Genomic DNA, 20468 nt, shown 5'->3' with positions numbered 1-20468 from the left:
TTCATCCGAAAAACGTACTTTGGACCTGTAGCCCAGGTCAGGCGCTTCTGCCGCTGTTTCTGGTTCAAAAGTGGCATGACCTGGGGAATGCGGCACCTGTAGCCCATTTCCTGCACACGCCTGTGCACGGTGGCTCTGGATGTTTCTACTCCAGACTCAGTCCACTGCTTCCACAGGTCCCCCAAGGTCTGGAATCGGCCCTTCTCTACAATCTTCCTCAGGGTCCGGTCACCTCTTCTCGTTGTGCAGCGTTTTCTGCCACACTTTTTCCTTCACACAGACTTCCCACTGAGGTGCTTTGATACAGCACTCTGGGAACAGCCTATTCGTTCATAAATTTCTTTCTGTGTCTTACCCTCTTGCTTGAGGGTGTCAATAGTGGCCTTCTGGACAGCAGTCAGGTCGGCAGTCTTACCCATGATTGGGGTTTTGAGTGATGAACCAGGCTGGGAGTTTTAAAGGCCTCGGGAATCTTTTGCAGGTGTTTAGAGTTAACTCGTTGATTCAGATGATTAGGTTCATAGCTCGTTTAGAGACCCTTTTAATGATATGCTAATTTTGTGAGATAGGAATTTTGGGTTTTCATGAGCTGTATGCCAAAATCATCCGTATTAAGACAATAAAAGACCTGAAATATTACAGTTAGCGTGCAATGAATCTAAAATATGTGAATGTTAAATTTTCATCATGACATTATGGAAAATAATGAACTTTATCATGATATGCTAATATTTTGAGAAGGACCTGTATTTGGATGATGTTAGAGTACTAAGTCTACCCTGTTGTGGAAGTGGGGAGACAGACCATAATAATTTTACATTTTTGGAAAGCAGAGTGTTTGCTGGAAGTTGAGAGAGTACAGGAAGGTCAATGCTGATTCATTCTTATCAGAGAATGATGCCTCATTATCTGCAATGCTTTCCTCTGTCTCAGACACGTTCTCCTCTATGTCACCTTCAGGGTCAAAGAGTTTGACAACATCTCATTTACAGAAAACCTTTTCTTAGAAGTCATTTTCAGTGGAGAGCAGAAAGGGAAAGCACACCAAGCACCAAAAGACACTGCTCAGAAGGTTGCTCCACCCCTAAGTTGTGTGAAGTATCACAGGAAGAGTATTTTCCCACCCCCACAGCATGGGAAATATCTAACTTTTCACAGTATTTCCCCTTCTCCATGTTGTGTGAGACATGTGGTTCACACCCTGGTATAGTTATGGTTACGTAGGGTTAGGTCACTCAAGTTTTTTGAATATTAGAAAATTTCATGTTTTGGCGACATCAATATTATCCAAAACATATGTGTGTAAAATATTGATATTTCTTATATGTTTTAAACAGCCAAAACAGCCTAGGGTCACATTGACCCCAAAGAACACCGATGCATACAACATGTGCACAGGACATTGACAAAATATTGTCATGTTAATTTTATGTTTTTGTCCCCATAAAATTAGAAAAAGACATTAAATATGAAGCCAAAAAAATTATGTGAAATATTTATTTAAAGGTGTAAACACTTAAGTGTTGACACTTAGGTGTCAACATTTTTGACACCTAAGTGTCAAAAATGTTGATTTCAGTTAGTTTTACCATAATATGTCCAACCTGGAGATAAGAGTAATTAGAAGTGACTTTTACAAATAGCTTGCTGTTAAGCTGTTTCAACAGCTTTTAAATTATTTGAAAGGCAACAATTAAATGTGTCAAACTGACATACAAATGTCATTAATTAATAGAAATAGACTTCAACATGTTTTATATAGATATATCTATAGATATTTATACAGATTTATATATAAAAGGTTAGATATTAAAAGCAGAAGTGGCTTTATAACATGGGCTTCATCACATGCTCAACAACAATGAATTTACATAAAAAAGGAATGACTGGAGACCTCAGGAAGAGTAGCAAAGCTTGAACTGACGTGATCTGAACTCCTTTCCTGTTAATCTTCGCTCACCGTCTTAGCTGCACATCATGACATGGATATAAATTTACACTTAAAGGAAAAACACAGCAGGGTATGATGGTAGCTTAGTGTAGGATCAGTTTTTTTGTTTGTTTTTTTACATTTTTAATTTGGATTCTATGTTTGTTTGTTTTTTGCTGAAGTCATGAGCTGCCAAATGATAGCATTTACATAAAAATTAAATTTTAATGCAATTTACTGTTTCTTATAAAAGGTTTTCAGTTAATTAAACAAAAAAATGTAACCAGTGAATGGCTGAAGTACTTTGTTTATCACAGCAAGTTTAATGTGATGTGACACACGTCAAAAATAGGTCATAAGTTCATTGACCTTTTTTACATTTATTTACACATCCATTTAGTTTTAAATGCTTAAACCTGACTTGATGTTAATTTAAATATTTCAAAAGGGCACTTTTGTTAGAAATGTTCAGCTTTTCTGTTAATCAACTGCAAAAAAAAGGTTTTCAGACTGGTATGAAGTGTATGTAGTATATGCGTAGGAAAAAAAGTTGAAATAAATAAATAAATACATAAATAAAAGTCTAGTGTATTATACAGGTGTCTCTCAGTAAATACGGCTATCATGGAAATAAATTAATTAATTTCAGTAATTTCATTGAAAAAGTTAAATTATGTGGATACAAATTTTAATAATTATGGCTTACAACTAATGAAAACTCAAAATTCAGTTTCCAGAAAATTACATCAGAGCAAAACAGGGATGTTTCAATACAGAAATGTTATGGTTTACACAATCATGCTGACTTAACAGGTGTCCAGCAGCTACTGACAGCCTCCACAAAGAGCAGAAGCCACGAGTGTCCTTGCTAAAGCTGGCTGTTCATAGCTTGCTGTATCCAATGGAAATCGACTAATGGAAAGTTTACTGGAAGGAATAGTGTTATAGAGTGTTGCACAGACGGTTGTGAAGCATTCAAGGTTTGGGGGAAGAATCACAAGGCACTGGTCAGTGCTTGAAGAGCCACCACATACAGATGTTTCTAGGACATAGGCTACAGGTGTTGCATTCTTTGCTCTAAGCCAGTCCAGAACCAACGCCTTCTTTTCAGATGTAAGTACATTTTGTATTTAAATTGGAAATTAAGGTCACAAAGTCTAGAAGAAAAGTGGAAAGGCCAAAAAAATCAAACTTTTCACAGTAAGGGATGATTGGAGGAGTCATGTCATCTGCTGGTGTTGGTCCACTGTGTTTTATGAAGTCCAAAGTCAGTACAGCCATCTACCAGGAAATGTTAGAGCACATCATGCTTCCTTCTGCTGATAGGCTTTATGGAGATGCTGATTTCATTTTTGCAGCATGACTTGGCACTTTCTCATACTGTTAAAAGTACTAATCAGTGGTTTAATGACCATGGTGTCACTGTGCTTGCATAGCCAGCAAACTGGCCAGACCTAAACCACATGGAGAATCTATGGAATATTGTCATGAGAAAGATGAGAACACCAACAATGCAGATGAGCTGAAGGCCACTAAAAAGCAACCTGGGCTTCCATAACAATTCAGCGGAATCATAGCCTGATCACCTCCATGCTACGCTGCACTGAAACAGTAACTCATGAAAAAGGAGCCCCAACCATGTACTGACTGCACATACTCTACAGTACAAGGACATACCTTTCAGCATGTTGATATCTCTGTGTTAAGCATCCATTTTTATTAGTGGCGTAATTGTCTGAGAAACTGAAGTTTGAGTTTTCATTAACTGTAAGCCACAATTATCAAAATTACCAGAAATAAACACTGGAAATATATAAACATGTGCGTAATAAGTCTATAATAAATGGGTTTCCCTTTTTGAATTAAATTACTGAAAAAATAAACGTTGAGTTTACTCTAATTCAATATATTGCTCCCTTAGAGTGTCTTCTTTCATGCTAACCAGTAGGGGTCAGTGTACACACAGAAAACATGTTCTTCATAAGGCAAAGTTTAGTGAGTTTAGTCCGACGGCGCTTAGGGTCTTAGTAAAAGTAATAATGTTTCTTTCACTTTTCTATTATAGATAAAGATTTTTTCTCAGAGTATGTTTTACTTCACAACGGTAATTTGCTTCAGGATTTCTTTTGTTATGATCATAGATGGCCCCATTCACCTCCGTATGAACATCAAGTAGACCCATTTTCCTGTGAAGACAAGAACACAAAACAGTTTATATGAACAGAACAACATGCTGCTGGGCATAGAATAAATGTATCGGTGAGTGTTTGCTGCTACCATCTCTGGGATTTGCTTAAGCCATCAGCCAGTGCTTTCAGGTAAACGGAGTGATGTTGCTTTTGTTGCAGCTGTCTTTCATCTGTCCAGCACTGACTCCAGAATATGTCTGCTTCTTTGGGGATGTAATTATACATGGGTGGGCTATGACAGCCGTCTGTCTCCAAGTACCCCACCTGGCACTCCCTTCTGCCCAAATGATCAAACTCTGGAATGTCGTAGCTTTGGATGAAGAAGAGCTTTGGCTTGCCGGCCAGCATGGGGCAAGAGTCTGGTAATAACAGATGTCTGACCGAGTCCATAGAAAGACTGCTGCCGCGCACGCTTGTACCCAGAAAATTGTTAGCCATGCTGCGGCTAATGATGCAGCAGACAAAAGCATCCCCTCTGTGGTTCTCTCTGTGCTTGGAGATATCTTTGAGAGCTGCAAAAATCTCGTCAGCTCCCAGCATGGAGTAGAGGAGAACTTTGAAGTGGAGAGCCTCAAACACCTTTGATAACATTTCTGAGGAGTAAAGAAAAGATGACATGAAATTATAAAAACATTCTGACAAGATGCTGGAAAATCATTTTGGATTTCACTTTATATAGATATGGTAAAGATTTCTAAAAAACCTTTAAAATAATGTTATTATTTTATTGTGATAGCATAACATCACAATGGAATTTTTTTTTTTAAATACAAGTTATTTCATATTGAGAGGATATTTTAAAAAATGCCTACAATAAAAAAATAAATGTTAAAAACAAACTCACCTGTAGCACAACTACTTTTACCCCTGCTGTTAACAGTTTGTAAAGAGCTATTCCTGATCAACAGCATTTTATCTTACATTTCACAAGGTTCAGAGCATAGGGCATCACTCATCATCCACCATATCTAACAGTGGCCATAAGGGACCTTTCCGCATCACATTTCGAACTCATGAAAACAGAAAGTCCTGGATTAAAAAAGAGAATTTTGTAGTAAATCTGATCAATTTAGAAAGAATATAATGATTTAAAAAGAGCTTCTTTTATATTTGTTTAAAGGGGTTGTTGTTGGTACCAGTAATTGGGCCACCAGTGATTTAGTTAAAAGTAATTATTTCTTAACATGCAGTTTTAAATTAAATTATATTAAATTAATTAATTAATAAAAACTTGGATTTTTAAAAACTTTTTCAAGAATGAGATTATGGTATAGCAATAAAAGATAGGTTTATTTTAAGGCTTTTCATACATCCTTACCAGGCGCAGCCAAAAGGGTTTCTGCAACTGTATGTTCTAAATAACATGTTCAGAAACTTCACAAAACTTCATATGTTGTTTTCTTGTGGGTTGGGGTAGTTTTTCATAAATAATACATTAGAGACATACTCAGGACATGAGAGATGAATCATCCTTTATGTCTGTTGTTGATTCATTTCATAAATCTTTGCAACTAATGTAGATGTTTAATTGTAATTTCATACAAAAAAACTCCCACATAAGCAGAATCTCTCAACAGATACAGATCTGTCATATTAATTTCCCAGGAAAAGGTTTTTATTTAACTTTTTGGTTTAAACTGGAAACCCCATTAAAATGAAACTCTTCATATCATATGAATATTATTAATGCTAAAAATTGCCTGCTTTGTAATTGTGAAACTTCAACATTTTTTACGAATGCGGCCTTTTGGATGAATACCAAAGTTTATAACGTTGTTGTTTTGGTACTTTTCCTTAAACAAATGTTTGTGTCTCACCTCCATCTTTACCCACACAGTCAAAAATAACACAGACTCCTCTTGGATTGGCTGTAAAGTTGTACTGCTCTAGCTGAACCTGAAATGTAAAAGAAAAAGCAAATTTGTGTTTTATAAATGTGTCATTACAAGCTCCTCGCAGTAATAAAGTTGCAGTTAGACGCTTACATACACTCATCGGGACAAAGCAGTCAAATTAATTTGGGGGTTTTAATGATTGATTTCATTTTTTGTCAATGAACTAGATGAGTACGATAAATATTTTATTCCTCATTAAATGAAAAATATTGAAGAGAGATGAAATTCGATCTTATTTAATCTTAATTGGGTAGAAAGAACAGGATGAAAAGTAGCCATCGACATGTAATATAAGATTGTCTCAAACAAAAAAAGTACATATGTCGGTGTACTCCAAAATACAATCTTATCTTGATTCCATTGTAAACTGGGATAAATATTGCAGAAAAAAGGTGTGAAGCAATTATTTCCACTAAAGATCTAAGAGGCCCTAAAACATGTTTTACTTGTAGTAAATAGTAGTAGGATTTCATTGATTTAAATGAGAATGACTACAGATGGCTTACATGTGACCAAACCTAATTTAAATTGTGCTCAGGGGCTGATTTTGACAGGTATTTTGTTTCAGGTTTGAAGGATTATGCATACATAACTGCAACTTTTTAAAGTTTAAAGTTATTGTAGTTGTAATTTAATACAGACAGACTCCAAATTTTGTACACAAGCTCAAATATGCTACTAAATCATCATAAAGATTTAGTATAACATAATGTAATATAATAATAGCTAGTTAATTTAAATTAGCTAGTCTTACTCCTTATGTTACCACCACTATGCTGGATATTTGGTTCAGTTTGATTCCTTTAAAGATCTTTCTTGTCTTTGTGGCCAAACAGCTTATTCTTTGCATCAACATTTCTCCAGAAGGTATTTGGCTTGTCCCGCAACCATTGATGCAACCTACTCCAACACGCCTGAACCAAATAAACGGCATGTTACCAGGTCGCTGCAGAGACATGCTGGTGACAGTATTCAGACACTTGATTCAGGTGTGTTGGAGAAGGGATGCATCCAAAAGTTTCAGTAACTCTTGAGGACTGGACTTGGGCACCCCTGTTTAGGACTAGCCCAGACAGACTTCTCCTCTGAGAAGTCCATGGTCCAGTCTTCCAGACTTTTGCAAAGTAGTGACACATCTAAAGAACTTCTGTATGATTGCTCATTGATCTTGCAATCAGTAGATGTTTAAAAATAGCTTAAAATATGCTTCCCTACATCAAAATCATAAATTTCCCTAGTTAAACCTCATCTGAGTTTCTTGAATTATTGGCAAATGCAATGATTGTAGTTATACAAGTCTTTTATATACTGGCAAAACATTCTTCAGAAGTAGTTAATCATGATCATTGACCAGAAGTAAACAGACACTGGCTGTGTCAAGCTAAAATACACTCCAGTCTAGAACTTTAAGCACCAGTTATTAGAGCATTTAGGTGAATGTATGAATATATTTGAATCTGCATAGATAATTATGACTTTATGAACTTTTGGTTCTTGAAGTTTATTTTTTTATAACTTAGGTTTCATGCTGTAAATTCAAACCATCCTGGAAAAGAATGGCCAAAATAATTTATAACATTCATGCTTCTGATGAGTGTATGTAAAGGTCTGACCACAACAGTGTGTTTGCACTATGAATGAGTAAAATTTACCCTACTGCTTGGCTCTCTGCATACAGGCAATGACATCTTTACACTGGCTGCTGAAAAAGAGCAATATGGCACAATGCACAACAAGGTAAAACACCAGAGTGTCTAGTGGGGGCTTTTCAACTGTTACTTGGTAACCGTAACGTCCCATGTGACAAAACAAATCATCTGCTGCAGAGGGCGGAAAGGGGATTTTGCAGAAAAAGACAAGCATATCTGTATCGTAGCTTTACATATGTAGGTTGTCTTACCAAAGTGTTGGGTGTATTTTTGTTCAGTTGCCTAGATGGAGCAGAAGAGAAGAAGATGGTTATCAAAACAACTCCACTTGCAAAAAACAGGGAAGTTATGACCTTTGTCAACAGTGCTTTACTCACAGCAGCTCGATAACTTAGTCGTGGAGGTGGACCGCGTTCAGAAGACACAGCTACAAGATGCACAGAGAGCGACCGGGACAGAGGCATGACACACAATTACAGTTCACTGTTATTAAAACTTAACAGGGGGGCATAATACATTTAAAATGTTTTTATTGTCTTACCAGTGTCCCAGGGCTGCACATGACTAGTTGCCTACATAAAACAAAAGAGAAGAAGTTTGTTAAAGAAAAAAACAAAACTGTTTAATTCAAAAATTAAACAGAATTGACTTATTCTTTAAAAACATTTTACCTCAGCAATAGAACTTTGCTGTTGAATCAAATGCCTTCCAGGGGTTTGAACTGCAAAGGACACAAATAAATCCAAGTAAAGAAGTATGAAGTCATATGTAAACAACCGTTTGCTGTTATTTATTTAATCTAATATATGGCTTTTCTCTAATGGAAAACTACATGATAATGTCATTATTTCTCACACACAGCGGCTAAAAAATCAGTTTGGGGATTAGTTTTTGTTCAGTTGTTTCTCCACCGTCTATGTGGTCTTTTTTCCCCACAAACCAGACATAAAGTACTGTGCAAAAGTCTTGAGCCAGCACTTGTTCCTTGTACTTTTCTCCTGAGGAGCCAGATATTTTGATATTTGGGGAGCAAATAAGGCAACTGAAACAAAAATGCTTTTTAAATTAAGTTGTGCACCATATAGACACAAGATTTAGTCACCTCTTGAGATAGTGTTTGTTTAATGCTTGTATGACTCATAGATCAGTTTTAAATTGCTTAAAGAACACATTTATTTGAAAAAGAAAACAACCTAAAACACCTTCACAATACTTCAAGAACAATCGCTAACTCCAACTTTGAGCAATTAATTGATGCTAAAATGTTCTCTAATTGACCTTAAAAATCCCCAATATTCCTACAATTAGCTTGGATAAACTTGATCCCACTCACCACAACTGAAAAAACAAATTGAACGAACAAATACTTCTTTGAAAAGCAATGAAATATCTTTCAAAATCTTTGTTTTTCAGTTAGTCTTATAGATTTTAATTGAAGCTGTAAACAATGCATAGGCCTTAACAAACAGAGGTTTGTAAATTATGGTGATGAAACAGAACAAAATAATATTAAAATGTAGTACATTATATCATTTGATAAGTTCTGGGTTATTTTACTGATATGATTGTTAAATCTTGAGCTTAGAGATTTGCTTTCAGCAGTATAACTTGAGAGTTTGGCACCAGCCAGAATTCTTTTAAATTATTTTTTTAAATGCCAAGGAGAAATTGTATCCGGTAACCAACATAGATCAAGCATAGCATTATTAATTGTGTGTTGGTCCCCCTTTTGCTTCCAAAACAGCCCTGACCCATTTAAGTCCATTGGACCCCTGAAGGTGTGCAGTGGTATCTGGTTCCAAGATGTTAGCAGCAGATTGTTTAAGTCCTGTATGTTGGAAGCTGGGGCCTCTATTGATCGGACTTGTTAGTCCAGACATCTCACAGATCCTAAATTTGATTAATTTATCGAGGATTTGGAGGCCAGGTCTACACCTCAAACCTGTCGTTGTGCTCCTCTAAACCAATCCTAAGCCATTTCTCCTTTGTGGCAGGGCACATTATCCTGCTGAAGGAGGCCACAGCCATCAGGTAATACTGTTCCCATGTACATAGTCTACAACAATGCTGAGGGAAGTGGTACGTTTCAGAATAACATCCACATATATGGCAGAACTTAAGGTTTCCTGGCAGAACATTGCCTAAAATGTCCTACATCCACTGGATTTGCCTTTTTGTAATAGTGCATCCTGGTGCCACATGTTCCCCAGATAAGAGGCCCACACACACTCAGCTTTAATGTTAATGATTTATCAGACCAGGCCACCTTCATGAATTGCTCCATGGTCCAGTTCTGCTGCTCATTTGGGCACTGCTGTTGTTTCCAAAGGTGGACTGGGGTCAGTATGCGCCTCTTGACAGGTCTGCAGCTCTATGAACAGCAAAGTTTAATTCACCATTCTATCAAAACTACCGCAAAATTATTCAGTAGATTTAGCTACAGCAGCTCCCAAGTTATAACGGAGCACACAGCACAATAATCCCCTAACACATGTGTCAGGAAGCCTTGGCCACCCATGACCCTCTTACCAGTTCACCACCGTTCCTTCCTTGGACCCCTTTTGATAAATAATGACTAATGCAGACCGGGAATTTCCCACAAGAGCTGCTGTTTCAAACAGTTTCATATCCTTAAGCTCACCTTATTGTCCTACTCTGTCATATCAACTTAAAATGTCCTACAAATAGGTGCCAAGATGAACCAGTGTTTTTCACCTCACCTGTCAGGGGTCATAATCTTATGCCTCACCATAGCATATAAAGTATCAATTTAGATTTGCCTGAACAGGCTTCAACCACAGGACCTTTCTTAGGTTGCGGTGCCATCATTAAAAAACATATGTTGTATTTTTCTCCTCAGTCTCATACTAATCTAATGACTAATTAGCTGTTTCAGTCAGCTGAAAATCGTTTTCTCAGTCGTGAATAATTTGGGCAATTTAAATACTACCTCTACCATTCATATTCTCACCCGACATCTTGTAAGCAGTCACTTTTTTGACCAGATCAAGCCGGCCGATGTGGTGTAAACACTCCTCTACGATCTCTACTCTTTCGGGCGAAACGGAATCCAGCTTCTCCAGTTCAATCACCACATCCAAAAAGGTCTGTAACAGATGGTCTGTGTTATTTTTCTGCCAGTCAATGTGAAACCTTTCCATTGCCTAAAGCACGCAGTCACGTGAATTGATATCCCACCCACCCACGCACACACCCACTCAACATGAAAGCAAAAGTTTATATTACCTTGGAATTTTCTATTTTTTCCCGAGTTAGAGTCTTACTCAAGAGAAATTTGATTTGCTCCACGTCAGTCATTGCCAGATCATCGCTTATCGTCACCATAAGTACTCTGTATTAAGAAAAAACACGTTACTGATCAAAACATCAACCCTTGAGTTTTAAAAAAGTAAGATCACCAGGCGCATTTTACCTGAATCTCGGGAGAACTTGTCCATATATATGGATCTGCTGCTCTATGTCGTTTCTCCCGACTTTATACAACTTCCTCAGTATGTCGTACCGCCCTAACTGCCACAGGACGGACATAATAAACACTCGAGGGTCTCCATCGTTGTCCACTTTATATCTTAATGTCTCCCTGACAAGATCCACGCTGCTGTCAGCAACCAAGCTCCCGCAGAGGTAGATGGCCTTCTTGCGGTCCCCGCTGCTCAGATCATCCGCTACAACACTGATCGCCAGGAGGTGACGGTCTTCCGAAGGCGACATGTTTTTGTTGATAGAAGTAGGTCCACGGCGACTATGTTTCAAGTAAAATAAAAACATTAACCAACCAGTCCAAAAATTAAAGTCAACCCGGGGTTCGCGATCGCAAAGAGTCGTTTTTTTTTTTTTTTTTTCCTGTTGCTGTCACTAATGAGTTTACACAGAACAACCCACCTTACAGGTTTTTAATAAGCAGATTATGGTGGAAAAACGACGCAATGATGACGCACTTCTTTAGAAACCTCCGATGTGGGGTAGTGCCCTACCTCACTACCGCTGAGACGACAGGAGACCGGCTGTTGTACAAACAGGAAAGACACGTTTCAGGAAAGAAATAATTATAAACCCTTCAAAAGAAACCCCGACTTTCATGACCGCCGCAAGAGATCCAGTAAAGCGAAAGTGAAACAAGAGCTGGTTTCCGGTGGAGACCCTTTCCGGCGAGATTTTTCTGCGTGATGACATCAAACTTCTGTTTTATTGGAAAAGCAGAAGCGAAAGTTTTATTTTAAAAGGTCCTAATTATACGTAATTTGTTTGACGGGTCACAATGGAACCTTGAACAGGAACTAGATATTTACATATAACACATAACAAGCCATTTTAACCATTTTTAGAGTTGTCTGACGCAGTTCTAGTAGTAGGCTACTGCCCTGACCTTCTCCACCCTCAAACCCCACCACCCCCAACACACACACGCACACACACACACACACACACACATTTGTTTTAGCATAATTTGTATTCGTTTTCTAATTTACCCAAACAATTAAAGGCAGGCAAGGTCAGCTAGTTTAATTTTAGGTCTTTATACTTTATCAATAGTTTTTAATATTGGAAGTTAATTTATATGATGTCATAATTGTGAGATTTAGTGATACAGTTTACAGCCACAGGGCTCCACAAATGTCCAGTTTGGAGAATGAAGACAATTAATTTCTAACTGTCCCATTTAAACGTCGCCCCTACTAATGTTATTAAGGTTTTCAGTTTCTATCACAAAGCCTAGCATCAAGTCATCCTCGTTTGTCATAAAACCTGCCAATACTTACTTCTACTCCACCAAACATCACCAATCTGACCTTTAAAGCTCAAGGTTAATATTTTACAAAGTACACAACAAACAAATGCCACCTTAATCTGAGCTGTTTTATTGTTTGGGAGACCCCCTCCCCCTCACAGCCTCCACTGATGCAGAACTCCTTCCTGCTTCACTTAAAGCTGCACATCGGTCAGAAGGTCACGACTAGCAACAGACAGGTTGCCGGGCCATGCTGTTTCACGTGAGCGCTACATTTTCTTCTCTCCAAATTGTTGCTTCCATGATACAAACATGCACAGAAATGATCCCAGGTTGTGAGGACATAATTTCCGCAAATGTCCTGGTTGCACCCAGTTGCTCACTTGACATAGCAGATGGGCTCTCAGGGAAATGCTTCGCAGGTCACTGCTGGGACTTTTTCTCTTTGTCAGCAGCAAACTGGGTGTGGCTACTCAACACAGAGGGGTGGGAACTCCTCACTGACTGTACATGTAAAAATGCAATACAAAACCCATTCACTGACCCAACTTAGAGATAAAAAAAGCGTTTTTTGTTTTTTTTACATGGGCACTCGTACACCCTCCTTCTAATGCTGTCTTGGGCAACTGCTCTGAGATTATTCATTCATTCATCTTCTATACCACTTATTCCATAGTGGGTCATAGGGGAGCCTATCTTCATGCCTATTTTCAGCAGTCTACGGGCGAGAAGCAGGGTACACCCTGGACAGGTTGCCAATCCATCGCAGGGCAACACAGAGACATGCAGGACAAACAACCATGCACACACTCATTCACGCCGAAGGGCAAGTTAGAGAGACCAATTAACCTAACAATCATGTTTTTGGACTGTGAGAGGAACCTGGAGTACCCCCTGAGAACCCACATATGCACAAGGAGAACATGCAAACTCCATGCAGAAAGATCCACAGCCAGTGCTAACTGTGCAAGATTAAATCAGACAAAAATCTTTGGTCATAATAAAGGCAGGATGATGAGAGAGAATTGTCTTAAATATTTTACTTCTTCTTCAAAGCCATAAATTTACTAAAGTTTCTGTAGTATTAGGTAGAATTGCCTTGTAAGCTATTTGACTTGAGTCACACATCTTTGGTATCCTTCTACATGCTTCTCACAATAGTTTGCTGCAGCAGAACATCCTCACAACATGATGCTACCACCCCTGTACTTCCCAGTAGGGATGGTGTTCTTGGGCTTGCAACCTTCTGCCTTTTTTGCAAGCATTATGGCCAAATTTATGACATAACTATAATAACTATTGTTACATAACATTCAAATACCAAAAAACAAGACAGAAATAGGCACTGTTTGTCTGCACATCTCAAATGTGTTGTCCCATGTATTTTTTTTTCTTTTTTCTTACAAAGCTAACACATTTCATAACATTTTGATGAGTTTGAACAAGGATAAGCATTAAAAAAAATAAGCAAAGGCATATTTTGTATGTAGACCAAAAAGTTTAATCAACCCTTATCATTGCTTTGTTTTGGCAATCCCTATCATGTCGATATTCAGTAACGGCTAGATTTGTGGAATGCATGACTAATATCAACAGATTGTTCCACCTGAGCTGGGGATCTCTGCAGCTCCTCACAAAGCTACCATGGGACTCTTGGTTACTTGACATGATGGATTGAACTGTGTTCTGTGAGATGTTCCTGTCTTGGGATTGTTTTTATAACCTCTCTCTGCTTTTAACTTCTTCTCAACTTTATCTCTGACCTGTGTAGTCCGCCCCTTTTTTTTCATGTTGCTGTTTGTTCTCTAATGTAAATAACAAACCTTCAGGGCCTTCACTGAACAGCTGTCGTTATACTTTATAAATATTGAACTACACACGTAAACTCTGTTTACTAATTAGGTGACTTCTAAAGGCAGTTAGTTTTACTGGATTTCATTTTAGGGTAAAGGGGGCTGAATAGTTTATGCATAGTTTTCAGATTTGTATTTGTACAAAAATGCTGACCAAATGTAGGCTATTATTCTTTTAATAATTAACAACTATGTGCTATTGCGTGTTCCTATGTGTTTATCCCATAGCATTCCAATAAGTGAATTATGGTTTTGTTGTAAACTGCAAGGAAATTAGTGGTACTTGAGTGGTACACAATATTGTTTTCCTTCATGTCAGGCAATGTGTTGTTTTAGTAATTTTTTGTCTAAAAATCAACTTCGTGAGTTTTCCTACTCCCATGAATGCATCACTGCTACTCCCCCTGCAGGTTACTGAGTTCCGCTCAGTCCAGCCAATCGTGTTGCACTGTCTTTCAGCACCGTTGCAGTGTGGAGACAACTAGTCATTTGAATCTCTGAGACACAGGGATCATTGAGAGGAACAGTACCCGACCTGAGTGACCGCCCTGGGCAAACACCTCCTCTGCCTCCCTGTTACACAATCAATGTGTTACGTCTCCATTACCATTCTGCAGCCCAAGTGAGTATTAATCTACGCTCGAACTGGGATAAAAAAACTGAAACAAATTTTACAGGTAGTCAGTCATTCAGGGGTGGGTTGCTGGTGACTTGGAACATCATCAGCGCTGTTGTGGATGTTAACCCGCAGCCAGCCAGGGGGCTTCCTCCGCGTCAGGTTGTGCCAGGACGAGTAGCTGGGGACCACACACACAGTAGCAGATGCTCCCGGTGTTGGAGCCTGCCTGGCTGCCAGCAGTCAGCCTCAGTTAACCGAGCCTCGGCCTGGTCACGACTGATGAAAAGCGAGGAGGTCCACCAGCTGCTGACAAGAAGAGGCATGCTAACGGTATGCGAGCTGAGCTAAGCCAGCTAACACTGGTGTTTAGGCTCAGGTTGTCGTGGCACTTTTTTTTTTTAAACAAACGTTAGCTAACAGTTAACTAACTGGCTAACGGAGCTGCTTGTCTCTCAACCGCCTGCTTGGTTAGCTTCAGTGTTTTAGGTAAAACAGCGTATGTGTTGATAGTTAAGTCGTATCATTACACATTTCATCTTGAATGTTTGCAGTGTATATATTTCTTGTCCGTTTTTTGGGAGGTGAACTCCACGAACGGGACAGTTAGCTGCCTTATTTTGAAAAATATGTGCGGAAGCTTGGATTTCCTCTCATTTCACCTGATGAATAACCTGTTCTATACAAAATTCATGCCTGAGATGACTACAGTACTCGTTTGTGATTATGTTAGCTGAATTAACAGAGTTAGTGCTTAGTGAATCTCTGCCTTGGTGAATAACATTAGCCCACAGGCGTGTAAAGTTAGTACCCCTCCGTATTTCGTCTCCTGCAGGAAAAACATGCTTTATTGTGTGATTTGGATGCTTCCCAGAGATTTGCCACCTATCTAAACATTCCTTCTGGCGAACCGGGATTCCAGTGCAGTCTGGCAAGGTGAAGAATTTCCTAGTTTTCCAGTAGTTTTTACGTCTGAAAAAGAAATTAGTGTTGAAAATATTTGTATTTCCAAATTTGTTTTTTACGTGTCCTCATTTCTACAAATTATTTCCACCCAACCATCTACCTTTCCATCCAATTATCCATGTGTTTCCCCATTAACCATCATTTCAACCATCCATCTGACCATCCATCCACCTTTGTAAATCATTTATCCATCTCTTCATCCGCCCATCCACGTGGCTGTCCATCAATCGATCAAAATATCCACCAACCTACCCATCTAACTATCTGTCTCATCCACTCAAAATCCATCCATCTGCTTGTCCATTCATCCACTTTCCATCCTTCACTCTGTCCGTTGATTTTCTTTTTTATCTAGCCATTCATCTACCCATCTTTCAATCGTTCAGCTATTCTTCCTCACATCCATCCACTCGTCCGTCAATCTAACCATGCATTCCTCTGTCCATCTGTCCAGCTAAAGTATCCATCAGTCATTTCATCTGTTCCCCTAATGTAGATATATTTGTTTCTTCTATCTATTTGTGTATCATCCATCCTTCTGTCATTTGTCTGAGCATCTGTCCGACCACCCATTCATCTACCCATCCATCCATTATTTATTCTTCTGTCCATCGTCTCTTGTACCTAGAAATTATGGAATTTTAACTGATGCTTTGGAAAATATTCAGAAACCATGGGCTAATCACAGCTCAGTCATGGCTACAGTTTCTTGTTACAAGAGCAACCACATCCGTAACCAGGGCACAAGTGAGCTGGACATCTACTAAAGCCTCTTAAAGAATGCTTGTTTCCATCAGTGAGCGATAGTCAGGGTTAGAAACCTCTATCATTGTTCATTTATGGAATGGAAGATAAGATACTAGCAAAAGCATTGGCTGGAATGACTGTAACTAACCCTTCGTGTTGTTCAGCCAACCTTCCAAACCTCTTTACAGATCAAGCCCAGTTAACCCACCATAGAATCCACAGTGGATCAATTGCCAGCATCCCAGTACTGGACACCTAAAGGCACAAAATTATTGATTACTATTTTACATTTTGTCAAATCACAACCTTGACCTTCACTGTGTTTTTTGGAGGATTTTTATGTTATAGACCAACACGAAGTATCTGGCAGTACTAGTTGTAAAGTGGGAGGATATGAATGCTGCACGTCACCTTGAACCAATTATTTCCATGGTGAAACATGGTATTATCAGCATCATGCTTTGGGGAAGCTTGTTTTTAAGCAGGGTCAGGAAAGTGGTCAGAGAGAAAGGGAAGACAGACGGTGCTAAATACTGAGCAATTCTGGACCTTTTTAGAGGCAGCAGAATAACTTGAGACTGGGACAGAGATTCACCTTCCAGAAAGACGACAGACCTAAACAAATAGCCACAACTACAATGGAGTGGTTCAAATGAAAGGATATTCATGTGTTAAAATGACCCAGTCAACGTCCAGACACAAATCCAACAGGGAATCTGATGCAGGATTTTAAAATTGATGTTCGTAGATGCTCTCCATCTGATCTGAGTAAGCTTGAGATATTTTGCGAAGAAGTGAGAGAAATCGTTGGTCTCTAGATGTACAGAGTTGGTATAGACACACACCAAAAGACCTGAAGTTGAATTTGCAGGTAGGGAAAGTGGTATAAACAAGTCCACACCACACCAGATATGTTTTTGTGGAAAAAAAAGAAATCTATTCAGTCAATTTCATATTTATTTACATGTGTTGGTCTATCTCATAAACTCTCAAGAAAACCTTTTGCTTTTAACACAATAAAATGTAGGGGGGGGGGGAATAAGTCAAAGGTTATAAATACTTTTGTACAACATTATATTTGTTCTGGTGACCAGGCAGACCCCAACCGTTTGCAAAGGGACCTTCAAGCAACACTCCTTTCAACAGAAATTCATCATGTTCACTCCTATTGGTATACTTTACCCAAATTGTTCCATGTTGTACTTAAACATGCATTTATTTATCCTCCCATTTATTTATTTATTACCACTAAACCAGTGAATTAATTAAACGTGACTTGACGTTGCTCTACATTGATAAGCTGCCATTAAAATAATCATGTAATGGGCAAAAGATGTAGAGCTGAAGATCTAGATAATTCTACGCCATCTGCTGCTCATCCTCAGCCACCTTCCTCCTCCTCCGTCTCCTCCTCCTCCCTCGCTGCATCTCTGCTACCATGTGTTTTGGGACTGAGCTATCATCAGAGCTGCGGTCTATTTTAGACAGAAATTCTCATTTACCCACTTAATCCGTGTCCCCGTCTGCAGGAGTTAAGTTTCCTGTGCTGCTCGGTGCTGTAATCCATTCAACCCAACATCTTTAAGGAGGGTAAATTCATTAAAATACACTTATTTGTTGAATGTGTTGACTTGGGAACTGCAGCAATAGGACCTTGCACTGTATAAATGACTCAAGTAAACTTTGTTTAAAAGAAGGTGTATTATGTATTTAATCTGACTAATAATAGTCAGGTTAATTTGTTAGTATGCCCTCTGCTCCAGTTGCGAGCATATTGAGGTTTGTCTACAGTAAAACATCTCTTGCTGTATTGAACCCTCACAGTTCGTTAGCTCCCTGCCACCACTGGTAATGCACACACACAGAGGATCAAAGCTGTAATTAGCCTGGCATGGATTAGCAGTGGGGACTATTTTCCACTGTACAGTGCTCCCTCCGACAGAGTCACACAGGCAGACACGGGGCCCCCCTGCCTTTCCTCTTCTTCGAACAGTAAAACGACGACTTACCATGTTGTTGCACACCATGAGGTTAAACATGTGAGAAACCCTACAGTTCCCCTTAGCGTGGAGATAAAACGTTTGTTTTGGATCCTCAGGGAACTCCATTTGAGCATCCAAGTTGGTTTCTAGATTTGCTTAGAAGTCATTAAAGGCCATTTGGTTGCTGTTGCATCCTGTAAGCTGGAGATGTGGTTGGGATGCAGGGAGAGCAATGTTGACTCATTGCACTGCCAGATATGAGGGGTGTGTGTGTTGGCTTTCTCCGAGATATACATGCTTCTCTTTGAGCCAAACAGGAGTTTACAGGGGGAAGAACAGCAGGATGTGTGTTGTCTCCTGCAGCAAGGACTTCCACTACAAGTTACTGTTTAATTTTCAGTTTCTATGATTTAAAGCAATTTTCTTCCATTTTTCCATCTGTAAAGAAACGTAGTTCTGTGACACCCATAAATGTTTATTAGCTAAAAGTCAATCAGGAGTTATTTAGGCTTGATTGTGGGTCAAAATTTATTTAATTAGAATCAGGTGCCACAGTCAATAATGTATTGTACAAGTCAGTGGAATCAAGGTGTAGTATAAAGTCTTCAAGGAAATAAAATATAGTTTATTTCATTTATAATATTTTAGCATTTGTGGGCTTATTTGACTACATCCCTAATCAAAAATACCTAATTACCAATAGAATTAACCTAATGTACAATGCTTAAGTACATGGGTACAAAATAGTTTACCTTTTAAGTCCAAGATGGAAGTAAGAACGGACGAAATGGCCAAGCGTGGGTGTGAACTGTTGGGCCCAGAATCTGGAACCCAGGCACAAATTACAGGTTCTTGTGGTAGCAAAGTAATATGTTTGTTGTTGTTCTGTGGTGTAGTTCAAGTGCTTCATTGTGCCCCAGGCTTTTCATCTACCTTAGTACATGTCGGTCAGCACTGCGTTTGCATCTCCATTATTCATGCAGTTCTGTGTTGTTGGATCAAGTGGTTTAACTTTAGTCCACTTCTCTGCCCATTCACCAAATAGACAACCCTCAATAGGTGTTTTCTTCATGAGCAAAGTTGTCCAATACATTATTGACGATAAATGTAAAATATATATTTTTGAATGTCTTTACCATTCATTTCCTGTGACTGCTTTTGTCTGAAATGATTTGATTAGTCTTTGGTTTGAACTTTACAAGCAGATATAGAGCACAAACATTTATGCACTAATTCGTCTGCTTTTCTGTTTTTCTGTATTTCTTTCTTTATTCACAAAGCTGATATTTACGACAAATTATGAGTACTGCTTCTCAAAAATCTGTCACATCGTGTCGGTGCATAAAGTCATCTTCGTCAAGCTGGGTCCTGTCCCCCTTGGTGATTAACACAGACCAAACAGAGGAAACTCGGCATCACATCGATGAGTGCTCACAGAAAACAAACTGGCGTCATGGAATCAGCTGAGGGTCAACAGGATAAATGGTCAGAGAGGCATTTTCCACTATTCATGTTGTCCCTTACACGCACAGACCGCTTCAGTTCAACCATTTCCACCATGTGTGAGACACTGTTTTATTTTTTGAAAGTATTTTAGCAAAGTGTCGAGATGTTTGTTGTCCTGCGACCCCACCTTGAGGGTGTGTTGGATCACTGGATTAACTGTAATTTCATCGTTAGACAGAGGAAGCTGTGTTCTAAATGTAAAATTGTTCAGATGCTGCAGCGCACCTTGCTCTGTGTGCTGTAATTAAAATTGGCCATGGTGGTGTTGACTGGCTCGACTGGACCAGTCATCAGGATGTCTGCCAGGTGATTGTTCTTGGCAGTTGTCGCTTTGCAAGTCCTTGCAACATAGATTTTGGGTAGTTATAGATCAAATGTATGAAAA

General features: G+C 38.9%; 2 protein-coding genes across 6 annotated transcripts in view; one reads left to right on the top strand and one right to left on the bottom strand.

The window, feature by feature from the left end:
* Window positions 1–1485: 1485 nt before the first annotated feature.
* Window positions 1486–11830, bottom strand: LOC124870920 (CASP8 and FADD-like apoptosis regulator). 2 transcript variants are annotated; one of them, XM_047369783.1, is made up of 11 exons: window positions 11097–11830; window positions 10910–11015; window positions 10635–10770; window positions 8335–8384; window positions 8205–8235; window positions 8041–8090; window positions 7915–7945; window positions 7667–7713; window positions 5937–6015; window positions 4208–4712; window positions 1486–4116 (listed from the first exon to the last, which is right to left on the bottom strand). In XM_047369783.1, exons 1-11 carry the CDS (start codon window positions 11450–11452, stop codon window positions 3990–3992), a joined length of 1518 nt encoding a protein of 505 aa, XP_047225739.1. In that variant the 5' UTR covers window positions 11453–11830; the 3' UTR covers window positions 1486–3989. The 2 variants fall into 2 exon arrangements, with proteins under 2 accessions (XP_047225739.1, XP_047225738.1); XM_047369782.1 differs by having other exon boundaries at window positions 7667–7716; window positions 11097–11828.
* The window catches only part of LOC124870919 (protein FAM126B-like), a 58521-nt gene continuing 48804 nt past the window's right edge, over window positions 10752–20468 (top strand). For 2 of the 4 annotated variants that reach the window (XM_047369779.1, XM_047369777.1), the window contains exons 1-3: window positions 10752–10768; window positions 14726–14888; window positions 15018–15215. The gene's annotated coding sequence lies outside the window, so the exon portion shown is untranslated. Of the gene's footprint in view, window positions 10769–14725; window positions 14889–15017; window positions 15216–15717; window positions 15819–20468 lie in introns of all 4 variants that reach the window. The other 2 variants (XM_047369780.1, XM_047369778.1) reach the window with 2 other exon arrangements.

Source organism: Girardinichthys multiradiatus, chromosome 7, assembly GCF_021462225.1.
Source record: "Girardinichthys multiradiatus isolate DD_20200921_A chromosome 7, DD_fGirMul_XY1, whole genome shotgun sequence".
Classification (NCBI taxonomy): domain Eukaryota; kingdom Metazoa; phylum Chordata; class Actinopteri; order Cyprinodontiformes; family Goodeidae; genus Girardinichthys; species Girardinichthys multiradiatus.
Note: the sequence above shows the minus strand (reverse complement) of the source record. Positions and strands in the feature narration are given on the sequence as shown.

Coding starts and splice junctions, on each gene's coding strand:
- LOC124870920 (XM_047369782.1), bottom strand. CDS start 11,452: ATGTTTTTATTTTACTTGAAACATAGTCGCCGTGGACCTACTTCTATC. Junction 7,717..7,914: donor AAAATACACCCAACACTTTG/GTAAGACAACCT, acceptor GCTCTTTTTCAG/CAGCCAGTGTAAAGATGTCA. Junction 4,713..5,936: donor CTGTGTGGGTAAAGATGGAG/GTGAGACACAAA, acceptor TTTACTCCTCAG/AAATGTTATCAAAGGTGTTT.